At 44.6% G+C, this 21,249-nt stretch overlaps 1 protein-coding gene across 2 annotated transcripts in view; it reads right to left on the bottom strand.

Moving 5' to 3' along the window:
* Nucleotides 1-21,249, bottom strand: part of USP46 (ubiquitin specific peptidase 46) — a 61,696-nt gene that overhangs the window by 33,576 nt on the left and 6,871 nt on the right. For both annotated transcript variants that reach the window (XM_025921432.2, XM_086705076.1), the window contains exons 2-3: nucleotides 3,960-4,040; nucleotides 720-933 (exon numbers count right to left, since the gene is read on the bottom strand). In XM_025921432.2, coding sequence (XP_025777217.2) covers nucleotides 720-933; nucleotides 3,960-4,040 — 295 coding nt within the window. The remainder of the gene's footprint in view (nucleotides 1-719; nucleotides 934-3,959; nucleotides 4,041-21,249) is intronic.

The following is a 21,249-nucleotide window of genomic DNA, read 5'->3' as shown; positions in this document are numbered from 1 at the left end:
AGATATCAACTTAATATCCTTCAATTGTCTCAGGCATAAAAATCAGAGGTATTATGGGGTGCCTGGGTGGCTCAGTCGGTTGAGCGTCCGACTTCGGCTCAGGTCACGATCTCGCGGTTCGTGAGTTCGAGCCCCGCGTCGGGCTCTGGGCTGATGGCTCAGAGCCTGGAGCCTGTTTCCGATTCTGTATCTCCCTCTCTCTCTGCCCCTCCCCTGTTCATGCTCTGTCTCTCTCTGTCCCAAAAATAAATAAATGTTAAAAAAAATTTTTTTTTTAAAAATCAGAGTTATTATTTTTAAAAGAGCAGAGTCTCCAATTAGAGAATATACATTTATTTTAATCACTTACGACAACTTTATAAGAGTACCATTTTATTCAATTACTGCATCAACTTATTTATTCCAATCAGTGTGCCGGCCTAGAAGGCTGCCTTGGGCAAGTTTTCTCTTACATGGGTCCTATCCAGAAAAAAGCCCCTCCCGATGCACGGCAAATAAAAAGACCATTCCAAAACGAAATGATAAGTCCGAATTTGTAAGCATATTTTTTATCCAGTCTTATTTTACGTATACGTGGTGGAAAAGGAGAATTGTATCTGCCTTTATGAGTAGTTGGCCAGACCATTTTCCCATGAAAAAAAGCAAGAGGGGAGGTACGTTTTGAGGATGCACAGAACTATGAATACTCCTTCTTTCGGACCTTCAGACACATTACTCACCATTCTCTTTTCTCAGCCTCGAAATGAACTTCTTTGGTGGGATCACGCCAACCTTCTTCTTCTGCGTGGCAATGCTGTGGAAAAGGTCTGCCAGGCACGTCAGTAAGTTTTCCTTCTTTTTTTGCTGGGCCTTGTATGCCAACACATTCTCCCGGAACGGCCGACAGAAGTATAATGCCTGAAGCACGGAGTTACAGTAGCACGTGTTTCCGAACTGACAAAGGACAACAGGGATGGTTCAAGTTCATGGTCTGGAGACGCGCCACCTCCGGTGGGAAGAGGGAGAAGCCCACCCTCCAGGAGCCAGCCCAGATTTCCCAGTATCGGAGGCCTGCTCGCCATGTTAGAAAACCAGCAAACCACTCTAAACACACACCAGTGACTATCTAAGCAACAGGGAAACGAATACAGGTTTATATCAGCCTGGTGCCTCTCTAGCCCATGAAAGTCCCTAAAATAGATAAGAAGCTCTCAGCCTTAATTAAAAAAAAAAAAAAAGAAAAAAAATCTAAGGAGAGCTTCTAGTGCTTAAAAAGAAAAGAAGAAAACTCGACATAATATGGTGACGAAGGAAAGCAGCTGGCTAAATAAGAGAGGCCATGTTGTAGGGGGGTGCCTGGGTGGCTCAGTCAGTAGAGCGACCAGCCTTGGCTCAGGTCATAATCTCATGGTTCGTAGGTTCGAGCCCTGCATCAGGCGCTGGGCTAACAGCTCAGATCCTGGAGCCTGCTCCGGATTCTGTGTCTCCCTCTCTTGCTACCCATACCCCACTCACACTTAGTATGTCTCTCTCTCTCTCCAAATAAATATTGAAAAGTAACAATAATTAAATAAATAAGAGAGGCCACATTACGACATATCTAAACTCCTACGGTGGAAAATAAAAATCCAAATCAGAAAGAATCCAAGAAAAAGAAGCAGTTGGTCAGCTGAAGCAGCCTCATCTACATGGGGACTTGTTTTAGTCTTACTCTTCCAAGATTCTGGCGCCCCTGCGCATTGCTTCAGACCCCATGTCCTCACTTACTCCAGAGCAATGGGGCAAAGAGGTGCCTCCCTAGGTCATCCCACCAGCTTCTTCCCCTCCAACTCCTGAGTCACCCTCAGTCTTTTTTCTGCCATGATGGTAAGTGTCCCAACACAACGGCACTCAGTTCCTGGTCTCCTACAATCACATTAGGACGCACACCCTAATATTCTGTTCCTCTCAAAAACCACAGATACTCAGATTATGATTAAAGAAGGAAAAAGTCATCATCTCAGTGGTTTTCAACAGACTGTGACACCAACTCAGTGGAAGAACACAGCCTAGACTATCACTTTAGGAATCTTCACAGAGAGGAAAATAAAAAGGGAAAAATCTAAAGAAACCACAAGATTAATAACATAGATTTCAAAATCCTTTGTAAGATTAAAATAGAACATGAACATCTTCTCAAGATTGGTTGTTGGCTTGTGTGTCATTTTCCCAAGGGTGAGACAGATGCTCCGCCATACTTAATGTGACATTTCTACGTATGCTAAGAGAGAACATTTCCTATTTTTACATATTTTAATCTACTTTGACATAATTATGTAATAGGAGACAAACCTCTTTTTAAAGAGAAGCTGGAACTTTCATGAATTACCATTTGAACATAAATGAAGCTATTAATAAATGTAATCTCACGATGCTTCCACAAACTAGGAAATGGACTTAATTCTTTTTTTCCTCGTTTGTATTTTCCCTAGCAAGGGCAGAATTTTCCACAACTTGAACAACTATCTTCATAGAGCTCAGCAGAGGCCTGTGCATAATGGCTAAAAAAATTGTATTGAAATTAGAAGTCCAGGAGCGCCTGGGTGGCTCAGTCGGTTGAGTGTCCAACTTCGGCTCAGGTCATGATCTCACGGCTCATGGGTTTGGGCCCCGCGTCGGGCTCTGTGCTGCCAACTCAGTGTCTGGAGCCTACTTTAGATTCTGTGTCTCCCTCTCTCTCTGCCCCTCCCCTGCTCACGCCCTGTCTCTCTCTGTCTCTCAAAAATAAATAAATGTTAAAAAAAAACATTTTAAATTGGAAGTCCGTATTTCGCCAACAGAATGCCCTATATTCTAGTACTTTAGCCTTCCTTCTTCCATCCTTTTCTCTTTGACTCAGTGTATCCTCCTTTGCCTAGATACCCTTTAGTAATGCTTGGCCCCGATCCAGTGGATGACTCTGGGAAGGAAAAGGAATTAACGTTTACGGAGTGTCAGGGTCTCACAAGACTCAGCCTTGTGTCAGGGTCTTCAGTAGGAGCTCGCTCACTGATCCTTCATTATAACCCAAGAGAAAGATATCGTTATGGTGTCCAATTTACAGATGGAGAAATGGAGGCTCAAAGAGGCCCAGTGACTTGCTCTAGATCACACAGCTAGTGAGCAGCACAGGCAGAATTCAGGGCTATATTACTTCAAAGCCAATGTTCTTTCCATTATGCCACAAGGGGCATTTGTTCACTGAGAATACTTCTAGCTTCCCCAGTGGAAATTACTAGCTGTTACACCTGGGTACTGACAGATTCTGCTCAGAGCGGTTGTACCAGAAAACCAGGTGCTTGTGAGGTGCTTATGAGGTGGAAAACCTTTACCCCAGAGGGAACGGATCAGGTGAGGAAGAAAGCTCACAAGGGTATTGGGTAACATCGCCTAACGACTTAGTCATAACCAACTCATCAAGGAAGCAGAGCCTAAGTGTGGTCACATGCAAGGCAGCATTGCTGAGCACAGATAAGATGAGGCCTAGGAATTGGGAGATAAATTGGTCCCAGTCTTCCCCCTCACAATCCACCCCTGCTTTCAGTACCAGCATCAAGTTTGATTGTTAAACAGTTCCTGGTGATGAGCTGGTAACACTTTTAAAACTCTGTACTCATGCATACTGAAACAGAGACTGGCCAAAGACCAGCTCACCCACATGATACAAGCAGATTTGGCCATAAAGGCTAATGAAATTATTCCAAAAGTTATAAAGGAAATCTCATGAGCACCGGGGAAAAAAGTGAGAATGTGACCCAACAATGCAGTAATTAAACCCTTTTTTCTGGGACAACTGACACTTTGAAAAACTGAACTAAATTTCTCCTCCCCAACACCTGCCATTTCTAGGAACTAAGGCACATGAACAATTATTTAAAAATTGGTAATAAGAGAAACTGCCATGGAGTTGCTTCAAGTACTCTAAAACATTTGATAAAAATAAGACATCTTTATATACTTACATTGACCAATCCAAAATAGTGTTCATTGATTGGAAACTGCTCTGGACCAATGTCTTTTTCCAGAGCAGAGGCATTGGTGCCCTGAAAGAGAAAAATAACAAAGTTTCTATTGTACATAAAATGGACAATAGACTCTTAAGAGAGTCCACTATTGAGATCAGCATCACTCTCGCCCTCGTGGTGGTTAGTGCTGTTTGTGCTGGGGAAAAAAAGTGTCAGAAGTAAGTCGGTAAAGGAATTAATAATGTCAGCCTTATTCTTCTCTTCATCCAATGTAATCATCCCTTCAAACCCATTCTACCTGACTTCCATGATCTTCTATTAGTAAAGTTGGTTTGAGATAGGCAAATAAGCAAATTATCATTAAGAGCTTGTGAATAAAACATTGTAAATTGTAAGCCCAGCAGCTTTTATAATACTTGGTGGTGTAGAGAATCATATCACCACTCTCAAAGTCAACGTCTTCATTCTGATAACGATTTACTGCACGCCCACTATGTGCCAGGTACTATTCCAGGCAGTGACAATGTAACAGTGAACAAAACAGACAAGGAAGCCCACACTCATGGAGCTCACATTTTAGTGAAGACAGCCAGAAAGAAAAAGCAAATACAATGGACAGTATACAGGAAGGTGGTAAGCACAGTGATGAACAACAAATCAGGAAATGAGGGTGCGGACCTCAGGGAGGAGAGAAATGAAGGCGGGGGGTGGGGGGGGGGAGTGTACATAGTTGAAGCTTTAAATATGGCACTCAGAGAAATGCCTTAACTGGGAAAGTGAAACGTCCAAGGAATACTGTGAATAATGGAACGATATACTTTAAAACCCTTCCCAAATGCATCAGATTGGTGAGCCACACGACACCCATTTCTCCCGGAAGGCCCAGACGACCCCGCTGCAATTAGGAAAAGTGACCGAAGTCCAGTCCAACAAGGTAAGCTGTTTGGGGTGCGAGGATCAGGCTCCACATATACCTGTGGCTCTATCATCATTCTATAGCCTTCTCTCGTTCTCAGGCTATCAGAGAAGGACTCCGTTCAGAGAATCTCAAACATCTGGGAGACAGGAAGAGACACCGTTGTGTTTTCTAAAAAAAATGAATCTGCTGCTAATATCTATTCTTGATCCATATAATTGGCATCTCCTGTCATGGGAAGAAATGGCCAAAAGGTGGACTGAGAACCAGACAAAATGGTCACTTGTCAGCAAGAAAATGTTAAATGTAAAATAACCCAATTTTGAGCAAACAGGACTGCAGCAGAAATGGCCAATTCTATTCCCTTATCATAACATCCTGTTTTCATGTGTTTTCTAGGTCCATTATACAGCCCACCAATCTAAATTCCCTTTCCTGTCAGCTGAGACTTTGAGCTCAGTGGTCATTTGTGCATATTTGATAGTTTCACTGTCTTCTCGTGCGCGCACGCGTGCGGTTTCCATCACCTTTCACAATAAGCGACGCCATATACAAGGCTGAGTCTTTTAAACAGCAGTTATAATATTACAGCAGAATTTTATGGTATAGACAAAAACCACTAAAATTTTTCAAAAAAGCCACATCCCAATCATAAATCAATATAAATAATGCATATTAAATACACCCACGGCCATATCTGAAGCAACATTAGAATATATGGCTTAGAGCCCGGGAGGAATTTCAGATATAAAAGGATAGCGCACGGAGACAGAGCTCATTAAATCTCTCTTTATGAGGTAGCCATATATTCAAGTGAATCCATGATTTTCGCTATTTAGGAATTCTTGGATCGAGTCTGCTTTTCTCTACCTAGCTTAATATTTTCCCACTGGAGGGAGAGTTGGGGAGGTGATTACCCAAACAGAGGGCAATGTTTAAGAGGAATAACCTGTGCTAAACACCTGCCCTCCTGAGGTCCACACCTCCCAGATCTGTGCAAGGCCCTTCCCATCTCCTTTTCTTGGCTGACCTCCATTCACAGACGACCTCACCCTCCCCTCTGCCTCCTGCTGTCATCCGGGGTCATCTCAATACCCACGTGGAGGAGCATTCCCACAGCCTGCTCTCTCGGTAACTGGATGTCCTCTTTACCAGCTGGCTTTTATTCCACTCCATTCCAGCTCCTCTGGACCTGGTCACCACCCTACAATCGATCCAGGCTCCGCTCTGCCTGCCAGCTTCCTTAAGCATCCCAGCACCATGGCTACATTCACCTCACCTGATCCTGTCACGCCTCTTCTTTCTTATTCAGCGTAGAGCCCAGGAAGCATGACTTCAATTGCTCTTAAAAACCCTGTCCTCTGGTCACACCACCTGGCAAAAAACTAAGCCAGTAGGAGCCAAATGGTCCGCCATCTCTGAACATACACCCATAGAGACGTGCAATGCTAACGGAAGAAGTCCCACAACGATGCCGGCTGGACTCACTTGAATTCACCAAGCAGGCCCCGAACATGTCCCGCCTCCAATAATGTCTCTTCAGTGCACTCATTCTCTCCACAGTGACTGTTTCCAACTTTCCTGGAGCTCCTCAAATCTTCAACATCCCCTAGTTCCCCTCTGCCCCACTCACTGGCTTCCTACTCAATAGGGGAACATTTTTTTTAATTGGATTAAATTAAACCAGCAGAGAGGAACTCTCGTTCCCAAACCTTCAAACCTACATGCCTCCCTCTGTTAATGACGGACACGTCTCTCGTCCAAGCCCGTCTCTCCTCCACAGTTAGATCCTTCCCGTCAGAATTTAACATGCCTACTGCAGGGCCCTGTAGAGGGTGTTAACATGATGTGATTTCTGCCCAGTGCTGCAAATGTCAAAGTGAAGAATTTAGCATGCCTAACTGCCTCCCCCTCTAAAAATGCACACGTGCACACTCTCCCACACATCTCCCCAGTGACCTCCCCCTCATCACTGTCCCATGAGAGCTCAACTTCTTTAAAGAACTCTATTCTGGAACATCTACAGATGAGTCAGATAACTTCTAAGATTTATTTTAAATAACCAGTGGTGAGGTGGGGAGAAGTGAGGACACGCTGTGTTGTTGAAGCTGAGTGCTGGGTACGTGGGGCTCGTTATACTATTCTGTTTATACATTAACATATATGTGTACTGGAAGAGTAATGGTGCCCCAAAGATGTCTATGTCCTAATCCCCAGAACTTGTGAATACATTACCTTACATGGCTAAGGAAAATTCAGCTTGTAGATGGGATTAATTTGCTTATGAGTTGACCTTAAAATAGAAGGACTGTCCCAGATTATCTTGGCGGGCCCAATGTTATCACAAGCATCCTTAAAAGTGGGAAACACACAGACCGACAGATCAGAGTGATGCTATGTGTGAAGGACTCAACTGGCCCTTGCTAGTTCTGAAGACGAAGGAAGGGGGCCAGGAGCCAAGGAGCACACGCAACCTCCAGAAGCTGGAAAAGGCAAGGAACAGTCTCTGCTGGAACCTCCAGGAAGAACTCAAACTTACACATCCTATATGTTAGCTCCGGGAGGCCAATTTCAGGTCTTTGACCTCCGGAACTATAAGCCAAGAAATTTGTGTTGTTTAAGGCACTAAGTCAATCCTAATTTCTTATAGCAGCAATAGGAAGCTAATACAATTTTGGGAAGTTTTCCATAATACTCTTTAAGATTCTTCTGTTTCTTCACCTCCACATTTCTTCATCTGGATTCTATCTCCACTTCACCCCCGATGAGCTCGAAACATTGACAACTACAGAGGGCGCTTTTAGCTACCCTGGGCTTTCTACAAGCACTGAGGCCCTCTTCCCTCTTCTCCATGCCTCTCTGTAGGGCCCAGGTAATAACCACTCATGTGGCATCAATCAGCAGCTACCATTTCCAATTTCATCTTCATTCCAGAAAACTTCTGAGCTCATTCAGACTGGATGAATATTGACATTTCCACTGGTTTGTCTCATAGGCCCTCAAAATCAATCTACTCCATATTAGAGCATTCCCTTCTCCTTCCCCCCAATTCCAACCCTTTCCTGGTATTTCCCCACAAATGACAATGCTGCCACCTTCTTGGCCGACGCTAGGTCTAGCCTGGGGGTCTTGCCCGACCCACCCACTACCATGTCTGTGGTTTCAATCTCTCAGAGCCATCCGCTTCTCTTTCATCTTCTGCCACGAGCAAGGCAAGGCCCCCAGCATCTCTCACCTGAATTACGACAGCCTCCTATGTGGCCTCCAACACCCTCCATACCCACCTCTAACCCCACTGTCATCATGGCGGCACAAGTGTTCTTTGTAAATACAAAGCTACTCTAAAACCCTCCAGTGACTTCCCCTGCTGTCTCCAGCGTCACCTCTCAACACCCACTCCCTTGTACACTTGGCTGTCACAACAGCCTTTCGTTCCATTCCTCATACAGATCAGGACACCTCAAATTCCATCCCACTCACCACCTGAAGGTTCTTCCTCAGCTTCTTCACCTGGCTGTACCCCATCATCCTTCTCAGGGCATTCTTCACTGACTACCCCCAGGCTCTGGTAGTCCCTGTGACAGAAAGAATAATGGCCCCTCCACACCCTAATCCCTGGAATCTGTGAATCTGTTACCTTACATGGAAAAAGGAACTGTGCAGGTACAGTTAATTTAAGGATCTTGAGATGGGGACATCACACTGGATTATCTGGGTGGGCCCAGTGTAACCACAAGGGAGGGTCCTCAGGAGAGGGAGGTGAGAGGCAAGAGTCAGTGAGAAGACACGACAACAGAAGCAGAGTTCCGAGAGTTCCTGGGCGACGGAATGTAGGCAGCCTCTAGAAACTGGAGAAGGCAAGGAAACGCATTCTCTCCTAGAGCCTCTAGAAGGTGTGGGGCTAGCCGGAACCTTGACTTTAGGATTTTTGACCTCTGGAGCTTCAAATGAAGCTCTGAAGTCTGTGGTAATTTTTTACAGCAGCAACAGGAAACTTCACCCACACAACCTCCACCCCCCACCTGGGGACCCTGTATGGTATCCATACCTGCTGCAAGGGGACTTGGCAGGTGTCAGCGGCCATGACCAGCTAACATCAGAAATGGGAAATGGGTGCCTGGGTGGCTCAGTCGTTTGAGCATCTGACTTCGGCTCAGGCCATGATCTCATGGCTTGTGAGTTCAAGCCCTGCATCCGGCCGTCTGCTGTCAGTGCAGAGGCTACTTTGGATCCTCTGTCCCCTTCTCTCTCTCTGTCCCTCCTCTGCTCGGTCTCTCTCTCTCTCTTCCTCTCTCTCAAAAATAAATAAACATTGGGGCGCCTGGGTGGCGCAGTCGGTTGCGCGTCCGACTTCAGCCAGGTCACGATCTCGCGGTCCGTGAGTTCGAGCCCCGCGTCGGGCTCTGGGCTGATGGCTCGGAGCCTGGAGCCTGTTTCCGATGCTGTGTCTCCCTCTCTCTCTCTGCCCCTCCCCCGTTCATGCTCTGTCTCTCTCTGTCCCAAAAATAAATAAAAAACGTTGAAAAAAAAAATTTTTTTAAAAAAATAAAATAAAATAAATAAACATTAAAAAACAAGAAACAAAAAAAGAACTGGAAAATGGGTATCGGGGGGAACAACCAATGTTGTTCCCAGAGGGCCCTCAGAGCAAGGTTTGTGACAGAAAAAGTTAGAAACAGCTTGAACTGGTTAAAAAGTTATAGTGATCCATACAATGGAATACCATGCAGCTATTTAAAGAAGTAAAGTTGCCATACAAGTCCCGCTCTGAAAATCTGTCCAAGATAGAGCAGTAAGTAGAAACGTGCTGGCGAGTGACAATGTGCAGGATGATGCTGGAGATGCCACTCAATTTAATCAACGGACACCGAGCCCTGCTGTGTGCCCAGCACTTATATCTGAGGCACACAGCACACGCAGACCAGGCCTGTGTTCAATGTCTACGTTTTTTGTTGTTGTTGTTAATGAGAGAGAGAGGCAGAGAACACGTGTGCGTGCCTGAGCGAGGGAGGCACAGAGAGGATCCGAAGCAGGCTCACGGTGTCAGTGCAGAGCCCGACGTGAAACTCAAACCCACAAACTGAGAGATCATGTCCCGATTTGACCTGATTTGATTTCACGATCATGAAATCAAAAGTCAGATGCTCAACGGAGCCACCCAGGCGCCCCTCCGTGCCTACATTCTAATGGAAACCCCTTGAAGAATACTTGGGAAATTATGAACACTAGTCACCAGGGTCTAGGAGCAGGGCTGGGAACTGAGGAGGCCACCAAGAGGCTTTTCGTGTTCTCTTCCCAACTATTCACCCTTTTTACACTGGGCATTGTTATTTTTGTCATTAAAGAAAGTTAATGGGGGCGCCTGGGTGGCTCAGTCGGTTAAGTGTCCGACTTAGGCTCAGGTCATAATCTCATGGTTTCTGAGTTCAAGCCCCACATCAGGCTCTGTGCTGACAGCTCAGAGCCTGGATCCTGCTTCAGATTCTGTGTCTCCTTCTCTCTCTGACCCTCCCCCACTCACACTCTGTCTCTTTCTCTCAAAAATAAACATTGAAAACAAATTATAAAAAAAAAAAAAGAAAGTTAATGAAAATTAGCAAACTAATATCCTGCAGACCAGTTATCTCGAGCCCACAGCACACAATTCAGACTGTATTTGGCCATTTTTTCCTCCCAGTGTGAATTTGCCTTTGGTTTTGGTCACTCTTCTCTCTTGGCCTTGGTTTCCTGGCTGGGGAGGGTGTGGGTGGGGGAGGAGCTGGAATCGGGCCAACCCACTACTCAGGGTAACAGGGAGAATCAAGCAAAACTGGGAATGTCATCAGCACCATGCAAATTGCAAGGTACACTACAAATCCCAGCGCCTACACTCCCACTGCTAGCACCCAGCCCACAGGCACAAAAGGCAAGTGGGAGGCACTGAGAATAATTACTCCATGACCAGATGCTGAACAAAAGAACTTATCAATGGTGGTAAATCACAGGGTCTGGAGGTATAGAAACATAAAGATCTTATTTCCATCAGTAAAAAATTTGGTAACCTTTGAAAAACAATGCACCACACTTTATTAAAAATAGAATCTGAGCTGGGACAAGTTCCAACAAGAAGACTGTAATGTTAGCTCTTCAGAGCACTTCTGAGAGCAATCCTGTGCCTGCCGAGGGGGGGCTAGAGAACCACCAAATAAACAACCACCGCCACCGGGAAGGATGAATCGTAAATGCATAGATGGATATAGAAAGGCATTTCTTTTTAAAGTGATTTTAAAGGCAGTTTATAAGGAAGGCATATTAGGATCTCTTCCAGTGGGGGACAAAAAGGAGATAGAATCTTGCTCAGGAGGATGGTATAATCAGAACAGCAGCACTGCAAGGTCTATAAAAGCTAATGAGAATATTGCCAGACTACGGGAGCACCTGAACAAAAGCCACAGAGACCAGGAAGAGCCCTTGGAGATCATCTAGACCCATTTCACAGATGAAAAAACTCAAGGCCCAGAGAAGTAAGCCTACTTGGCCAAGATAACCCCAGGACAGCCCATTTGTCGGCATCCTAGGTTAGGCAACCTCTCTTTCAAGTTTTTACAAAGTAAAGAAGGGCCACACACAAAAAAGGCCAAAGAGAACATGTAAAAATCTCCAAGTATACACAGAATAAGTTATCAGTTATAAACCTGGAATTAAAGTATGTGACAGGAGGGGCTCCTGGGTGGCTCAGTCGGTTAAGCACCCGACTTGGCTCAGGTCATGATCTCCCAGTTTGTGAGTTCGAGCCCCGCGTCGGGCTCTGTGCTCACAGCTCAGAGCCCGGAGCCTGCTTCGGATTCTGTCTCCCTCTCTCTGTCCCTCCCCCAGCTGTGCTCTGTCTCTCTCTGTCTCTCAATAATAAGTAAACGTTAAAAAATTTTTAAAAATAAAATATGTGACAGAAGAAGATAATGTTGTTGCCAAAGACATACTTTTAGGTCTATGTTCAAAAGGCTATTCTACTTATCAAGTAAGTTTTCCAAGTACAAAAGTACATAAAGAACTAGATTTCAAAAAAAACTAGGTTTCCCTGACTTCTGTTGATTAAAGTCAGTCCTACGGCCTTACACAGAGGGTGAAACAAAAATGAAGTGATGCAGCCCAAGATCTCAGGATGAGTCAGGAGCCACTTGCCAGAATTCAAGGATGGTTAAGGAGGAATAGGGCCACTGGTTCCCCAGCTGTAACCAGTAATAATAACAACGGATAACACAAATCATCCTCCCTACTGCAGTCACTGCTCCAAGGACCTGATGTGTATTTTATTCATTTTACTCCTCTAATCCTCTAAATTTAACTCCATGAGGTTAATGCCACGATTGTTCCCATTTTAAAGAGAAGAAAACTGGGACCCAGAGAAGGTAAGTAACTTGATCCAAGTTCACACAGCCAAGGAACAAAACTGGGTTTAACTCACACCAGTATGCTCCTAACCACTGCACCGCAATGACTCTCACGCAGGCAGAGTCCCCTCGGAATCCCAGAATGGCAGAAAGAGAAAACTTGACGGGGTCACAAAGTTGTACAGACAAACCCCTAACTCCGAGGCACCCCTTCAAATAGTCCACAGTGAGCAACATACTTTTCCGTAAAATCTCTACGGAATACTGTAAGATGCTACAACCTGTATAAAGGAAATGTACAGGGGCGCCTGGGTGGCTCAGTCGGTTAAGCGTCTGACTTCGGCTCAGGTCACGATCTCCTGCTCTGTGAGTTCCAGCCCCATGTCGGGCTCTGTGCTGACAGCTCAGAGCCTGGAGCCTGCTTCAGATTCTGCGTCCCCCTCTCTCTCTGGCCCTCCCCCGTTCATGCTCTGTCTCTCTCTGTCGCAAAAATAAATAAACGTTAAAAAAAAAAAAATTAAAGGAAATGTACAATTGAGGTTGGAAATCGGGAAAAACTCAGGATGTAGTCAATAAGAAAACAGATTTTTTTCCCCAAAATGGTTTTAAGGTCTGTGAATCTTTAGCCAAATAGGAAAAGAAGAGAATCTTAAGTTTAACCAGGCAAAAAGAGAAAAACATCAAAAAGTAAAAATGAGTTCTAAGGGGTAAAATATTTTATACCTAATAATGAAATAATGTGCAATCTTACTACTCTAACTTCTGAATTTTTAGATACTGACAATATAATGAAAACACCTGCATAGAGAAAATAACCTACCAGAAGAATGCATAACAAAATGTGTTTGTTTATATATACATATATATCTTTTATATGTGTATATATACCTTATATATATATATATACATATATATATAACTTGTATATATACCTTATATATATCTCTTATATATGTGTATATACACACACACACCTTTTTTTTTTTTTTGAGTTTTTTAAAGTAATCTCTACACCCAATGTAGGGCTCAAACTCACAAGCCTGAGATCAAGAGTCACATGCTCCAGGTGCCCCAAAATGTGTTAATATATTAATAGAGCTCATCTCTCAGTGTTAAGATTATAACAGGAGTTAGGGAGGTGGGAAGGGGAAGACAACTGGCATGAATTATATTTCAGGGGAAATTTCCCATTTCTGTTAAAATTTTTTTTTTAATGTTTACCTGTTTTTGAGAAAGAGACAGAGCATGAGTGGGGGAGGGGCAGACAGAGAGGGAGACACAGAATCCAAAGCAGGCTCCAGGCTCTGAGCTGTCAGCACAGAGACTGATGCAGGGCTCAAACCCACAAGCCGTGAGATCATGACCTGAGCCGAAGTCAGACACCCATTTCTGTTTTAATTCAAAGAAAACTTCAAAATATCCAATGTGCTCCAAAAGACAGAAATGCAGGCTGTAATTCTGAGCCTCTTAGCTAACAACTGGTGTGGCAAGTTTAAAACTGGCCACTAGAGCTATGCCTGCTGCAGCTGCCCTTTCTTCCTTTGGCTACCTTCCTACCATTTTGCTTCAATGTCACTTCTTCAAAGCTACCTTTCTTGACCTTTTTCTTATGTAATCCTGTGAGATTTCCGTTTTATAAAACCTATCACGACTTCTGATAACATATTTGTGCTTACTTAACATGTTTTCCCACTGAACCACAGGTTGACAAGTGATGATCTATGGACCAAATCTGGCACAACTGCTTTTGTAAATAAACTTTTATTGGAACACAGACACAGTCATCCATTTACTTATTGTAGCTACTTTCACAATATGATAGTAGAGTAGTTGTGACAAAGACATTATGGCCCAGAAAGCCCAAGATATTTACCATAGAGCCTTTTACTGAAAAGCTTGCTAATCTCTACACTAGACCATAAACCCGACAAGAACAGACTCTTATTACGTCTGATTCGTTTGCCAGCACCTAGCAGAGCACCTGGCATATAAAAGGCACTTAAATAAATTTGCTAACTGAATAAATTTGGCAAATGGGGAAGAGTAAGTGCTACGTGCCACTCATTCAGAAACTTCATGTCTATATATTCGCTTAATTTTGTCCACTAGCCCAAGCCAGATTATGTTTGTTACCCCTGTTCTACTTACGAAGAAATGGAGGGAACTTGCCCACCTTCACTCAGTCTGTAAAGGAGACAGAACTTGAACACAGGCCGTTCGGATTCAGAGCCCGAACTCCTGACCCCCAGGCAAGGGAGATGATCTTTTCATTTGTATTTTTCATAATTCCATAGCTGCAGATTATAGGGACTAGGCAGGGAGCCAGAGGTGTTCCTGAGCACGTGCTCTCTGGCCCTTGGTCACACATCACCTCATCACCTAACCATCGAACGCTAACCACTGACTACGCAACACCCCGGTATGGCTATCGGTGCCCGTCCTGCTTAGAGAGCAGACAGGTCACCCAGGCCCAGTGAGCAACACTGAACAAAACTCTCCTTCCAGGTAAACCACTCCCGGGGACCACATTTCATAGGTGAGGGAAATGTGGTTAGTGGGGGGTTAAGGAACTTGCCAAGGTCAGGTGTTAGTATGTAGCAGAGGTCTGCTGTGAACCGACGACCTAAATCCTGACACGCTGCAGCCCCAACTCCTGGCACGAGCACTCACCTGCCTCCGGACCTCTGCCGGCTTTCCCCGGGAGCCATCATCCACGGAAGGCAGTGACAACACATCTGCATTCTGCACCACAATAGCATGACATTTCCATGCCTTCTATGATATTGGGTAGGGGGAAACACGAGGAAAAACATCTCAACAGGATTTAATTTAATGATCATGACACAACAAAACAAAAACCTCTGCTACTGAAGAAGGATGACCCTGGGATACATAACGATCCCAAGTCATCACAGGAAGGGACATTAAAGAGCAGCTCGAGACTCTGGTTCGTAAAATAGCTCTCCGCGTGCCTAGAGACAGCGTAACAAAGTCGTCATGCAAAGATAAAATTTCAACTCAAAAGCAGAACAAAAGATACTGGTCTGTGTCTATATTCTGGCTGAAGGGGGAGAAAAAGGAAACTTCACCCACAGTCACTGAACTCAGTGTGCTAGAAGAGAAACTCATCCCTAATCCAACGTTCTGCAAAGCCACCAACGTGCCACCTTGATTATGAGGTCTCTTAAGGTCTTACTTTACCCAGGAACCCCTCCCATCACCTCCTAGAAAAGCAGCATGAATGGCATGGGATACTGGCAAAATCCCAGGTCATAGAGGTCAACTCTGCAAATTGGACTAATCGGGTGATTTTGAGCTCCACCCAACCCTGTCTAGTAGTTCAAGTTCAAGGTCTTCATCCAGTGAAAAACCAGGGCACCAGTATTCCATGTTACAGCCTGGGAGAACTGAAGGGGTTAAGGTACCTGGATGGGTTTGCATGGCACCCTGCCCTTCTCGATCAGTACTGCACCACCAGAGATATTCTACTCTGATGGAGCAAAAACATCTAGTACTGATTGTGAAACATAAAATATAGAATTCTGTGCTCTCTTCTCTCATCCCCAAACAGGGCTGCAATGGAAAAAAAGAAACGACAGGAGTTCTTTACAGCAGTATCACCCAAAGTGTTGATAGTGCCATGAGCTAAGTTCAGAAAGTAAAAACAGGTATAATGAATGGACAGAGTAATTCTGTATCTGTCAAGTTAATCATAAAAAATAGGGGTTTTGAGGGCGCCTGGGTGGCTCAGTCAGTTAAGTGTCCAACTTTGGCTCAGGTCATGATCGCACGGTTCGTGAATTCGAGCCCTGCATCGGGCTCTGGGCTGACAGCTCAGAGCCTGGAGCCTGCTTCAGATTCTGTGTCTCCCTCTGTCTCTGCTCCTCCCCTACTCGTGCTCTGTCTCTCAAAAATAAATAAACATTAAAAAAAATAGGGGTTTGTGTGCTTATGTATCTTTGGAGTTTTTAACTCTATTTTGCTAATAATTCTTTTTTATTGTATTTTATAAAAATATCAGTCTGCCACAGATCGAAAATGAAAATAAAACTGGTCCTTCTCTACAGACTTTGAAAGTAATTGGCAACAACAAAACAGTTAAATGAAATTGAGCTGGTTTTCTTGAACGTGTGAATAGCTGCTCAAGCTCACTTCTAACAAGAGAGACGCAAACTAAAAATATACTAAGACTCCATTTTTCCCCTGACTGGCAAGGATCAAAAGGTTTCTGGATAGCACACTGCTTTGGCAAGGCATATTGCTGGTGGAGGGCAATTTGGCAGAATCCGTCAAAGTTACAAATGCAAATCCATTTCTGAGAAGTAAGCCGACAGCTATATTCCCACACATGTAAAATGATTTATGGACATAAGGATATACGTTCCCTATAGCCTTGTTTGTAAAAACCAAAGGGTGGAAAACTACCTTTATGCCCATTAGTGCTTAAGTGAATCTAATACATTCAAGTAACTGAATACTCTGTAGCCATTAAAAAAGAATGAGGATGCTCTTCACTTAACTACTAGCACAGACCCACCTTCAAGGCATAAAAGCAAGGGGCAGATCAGGATAGATCAGTATATGCCGGAGGTATTACCTGTGTTTTTAAAAACTATGAGAGAAATATAGAGGCGCCTGGGTGGCTCAGTCGGTTGACCGCCCGACTCTTGATTTCAGCTCAGGTCATGAACTCCAGGTGGTGGGGCTGAGCCCCGCATCAGCTCTGCGCTCAGCACAGTCAGTCTCTCTTCCTCTCTGTCCCTCCCCTGCCCCTTCTCTCTCTCTCTTCTCTGAATAAACATTTTTTAAAAAAACAAAAATACTCTCTCTCTGACCCTCCCCCGTTCATGCTCTGTCTCTCTCAAAAATAAATAAAAGTAAAAAAAATTTTTTTTTAAAAAAAGAGGGGGGGCCTGGGTCACTCATGCAGTTAAGCGTCCGACTTCAGCTCGGGTCATGATCTCACGGTCCACGAGTTCGAGCCCCATGTCGGGCTCTGTTCTGACAGCTCAGAGCCTGGAGCCTGCTTAAGATTCTGTGTCTCCCTCTCTCTCTGACCCTCCCCCATTCATGCTCTGTCTCTCTCGGTCTCAAAAATAAATAAACATTGAAAAAAATTTTTTAAATAAAAATAAAAACTATGAGAGAAACATAAACATATTTGTTTGTATATGCATAGGATACGTCTGAATGGAAGCAGAAGAAACTGCAAATATTAATCAGGCCAGTTATAACAACTGGGTGCTGGCTATATTTTCAAGATATATCCTTTTGTACAATTTGAAATTTCTACCATAGGAACTCATATTACCTTTTTAAAAACTTAAAAAAAAATTTTTTTTAAAAAGAAACTGAGCTCAGTTGCTTATGTATTTCTCAGGTAGGAACACCTAACTGCAGATGCCAGGTAGTACAAGAGGGTATGTTAGACACTTATTAGGTGATGAAAAGTCTTTGACTAGATGACGCGCTCTCATTATCAGGAAAGGGAAAAACATTGTATCCTGACCGATGATTACAAAAGTTTTGACTGCACTGTGCCTCCCCAGGACCTTTCAGTGGGAAATCACAGCTTCTTCCTCCTTTTGTCCCCTCCCGGCTTTCCCCACAAGTCCAGTCTCTGACTGGAAGCCGTGCTAGATTGCAGTGTGCAAACCCAAAGAGGTCTAAGTCACCTGCCCGTGTTAGGAAAGCTACAAAGTGGCAGGATCAAGACTGGAACCTGAGACCTCAGATCCCAAGGCAATCTCCACTCCATCCTTTGGACTGCAGTGCTAGTGGGAAAAACAGGGGCACTAGAAGGCAATAGTAGTAAAATGGTCAGGCTCGGGGCTAAGCACCAGACATTAATGAGTCCATTTCAGCCCCACGATACCACAGGGAGGGAAGTTCTCTTGCCACCGACATTATGGGTGACAAGCAGAGTCTCTGAAAGGGGAGCATTGGCAACTCTCACACTCAACCAACAACAGTGTGGAAACCCCAACCAGATCTCCTCCACTTGTTAACCTGCCCCCCAAGGAAGCTCGCCAACCTGTAACCTACAAACCACTGTAACAGTATTCCTCCAGAGGCGCCTGGCTGGCTCAGTCGGTAGGGCATGGGACTCTTGATCTTGGGGTCATAAGTTGGAGACCCACATTGGGCATGGCGATTACTTAAAAAACAAACAAACAACAACAACAAAACCACAAGTGTTCCTCCAATAGTCGGTTATTTGAACCACCATAAAGAACCTCTTATCTGAGCCAATGCCTCCCAAACTAGGAACCATGAATCCCAGTGGGAGGTTAGATAATCTTAGGTGGCACAACTATGAACACTTTTAACTCTAGCAATTATGCATTTTTTATTGAGGCATAATCGACATACAGCATTAAATTAGTTTCAGGTGTATAACATAATGATCTGATATTTGTATCTATAGCGATTATGTTTCTGATATGCATTACAAAAGCATATAACTAGCTCACCAAACCCATTACTTCACAGATGTCTTAGCAGAGAATGAGACCAAATTAAAAGAAGTTGGACAGATTTAAGGAAAAGTACTACTAAATTCAAGTGGTTCAAAGATACAGTGAAGGGGTGCCCAGGTGGCTCAACTGGCAAGCGTCTGTCTTCAGCTCTGGTCATGATCTCGCAGTTCGTGAGTTCAAGCCCCGCGTCGGGCTCTATGCTGACAGCTCAGAGCCTGGAGCCTGCTTTGGATTCTGTGTGTCCCTCTCTCTCTGCCCCTCCCCACCGCCTCTCTCTCTCTCTCTCCTTCTCTCTCAAAAATAAACAAACATTAAAAAAAAAAAAAGATACAGTGAAGACTGGGAATAAAAACAAAAAAAAAACTGCAGCATACAATACACACTAGTTCTGAATGTCCCTTTTATTTTATTTGTATTTGCCCTCCTCTCTCCATACCACACTGCCTCTTCTCAGGTGGATGAGGCAGTATCCCCAATAAATAAAGCACCCTGAAATGCTGCATTTAAATGACAGTGTCCTTCGGTGGCTTAACCTTGGGTTGACCACAAGGCCTGGTTTGCCCTGAATAGCTTTGATTACACCTACAGTAAATCAATTAATGCCTAATAGTTATTTAAAGCATCCCCCTCTCACTGTAAGAAGTGTCTGACTTGGGGAAATAAACTAGAGAGCCTCCCTACTGTCCTATCACCTGCTACAGTGCAGAGCTGAGTGGGAGAGAGTTCTGGGCCTCTCTCTGGTCCCGTTCCTCCCCCTATCACAAACCAGTGAAGAGGGAACCCCACGTCCCAGCACCGCAGTCAGAACCACACAAGGTGAATTTTGCCTCTGCTCTTTGCCTGACCTCCTTCCCCCAACTCCACTCCTCCCAAAATGCCCACTAAACGTAGACAGCAGGTCAAATGAGAGCAGAATTCCATCAAGCCAGTGATTCTCAGACATCAGTGTGTTATCCTTTGTGGTTTTCAGTGTATCTATAAACTACCTGAACTTATTAGCTGCTTTCCCTAAAGCCGTTCAACTTCTTTTAACAACAGCTTTGTGCTTTGGGTAACCTGAGGGAAAAACATTAATTCCCTAAAAGAACGAGAATAATTACGAAAAGTAGAATGTGTGAGGGCATCGCAGTTCACAAAATGCTTCCACAGGCAGCAAGATCGTCTTTGATTCTTCCCCAGAATGCTGTGAGAAAGGTACTTTATCACCTGCCTTTTTGTGTTATCAAGAGATGAGGAGACAGGCTTTGAAATTTACCAAGCAGGATTCCGAATCCCAAACTCCTCCACTTTAGAAAAAAAAAAAAATTTTTTTTTCTTTTTTTTCCCTGGGGACTTGCTGTTCTATGTGTGCTTCCCAAACCAGGACAATCTGGCCACGCTAGAAATGCAAAATCTAGGGCCCACTAGAGGCCTCCTGAATCAGAATCTGCATTTTAACAAGCTCACCAGGGAATTCCGGTGGACGACAGAATCCGAAATCCGAGGAGCACTACCTCCCTCCGAGGCAATTCTCCCATTCTCCCAGGCTCCAGCTCTTCATTCGATCAGCCAGGAATCATTGGTTGAGCCTCTGGCACGTATGTGCCAGGCACTGCGCTGAATGCCGGTGAAGAAGATAACCTTGAGGAGCCGCCAATCTAACACCCTGGTGTCTAAGCTTGGGATGTTCCTCAGAATCAGCTGTGGCACTTAAAAATCTCGCAGGTGATTAAAAGCCACCGCAGACCTACCTACACCTCTGTACAGTCACAAACTCTGAGACTAGGGCCCCAGAAGCTACACATCCAAAAAGCTCCATTTCATGCAACCACCTTGGGGAGCAATCTGGCGACACCTAGTAAAGCCCCAGATGGGCACACTCGGAGAGCAGCACTTTCCTTTCGAGGCCTACATCCTGGAGAAACGAAGGCACGTGTGCAAAGAAGACAGGCGTGAGCACGTTCACGGCAGCACTGTTTCCAGAGAAATACACCGCCTTTCCAAAAGAACTTCTGAAAGCAACTGGGTAAACAGGAAAACTCTGTAAGTCCAGCCTCGCTGTCGTTCTCACCGGAAGAGGCCCCAGACGCCAAAGCCAATTTCAATGAAACGAAGCATGAACCACATAACTTGAACTGGGAGGCCTGGCCCGCCCGACAACGTATCACGAATTTACTCTCAACACGCTGCAAGTCTTCAGCCCCTTTCTATCACTCCGTCAACCTGTATCTTCCATTCCACCCCTACCGTTCTCAACTTGTTCTCTGGTCTCCCCACTTTCCCCCTGCATCCTCCCTTTCCCTATTATCAGACAAAACCAATGCAATCCTGACTTTCAAGCCCTGGAAAACTGCCCCGGAGTCGCTGGATGAAAAACAACCCAGCACAATAAACACACGAAAAGATGTCCAGCCTCATTAGTAAACAGGAAAGTGTACATTTTAAACCACAAAGATCCCACTTCAGACTGGCAAAACATCAAGTCTGACAATGTCGGGTGTCTGAAAGCACGTGCGGCCGCTGGCGCTCCCCAGCGCTGCTGG

Source organism: Puma concolor, chromosome B1 (assembly GCF_028749965.1).
Source record: "Puma concolor isolate L17-30 chromosome B1, mPumCon1.1.hap2, whole genome shotgun sequence".
Classification (NCBI taxonomy): Eukaryota; Metazoa; Chordata; class Mammalia; order Carnivora; family Felidae; genus Puma; species Puma concolor.
Note: the sequence above shows the minus strand (reverse complement) of the source record. Positions and strands in the feature narration are given on the sequence as shown.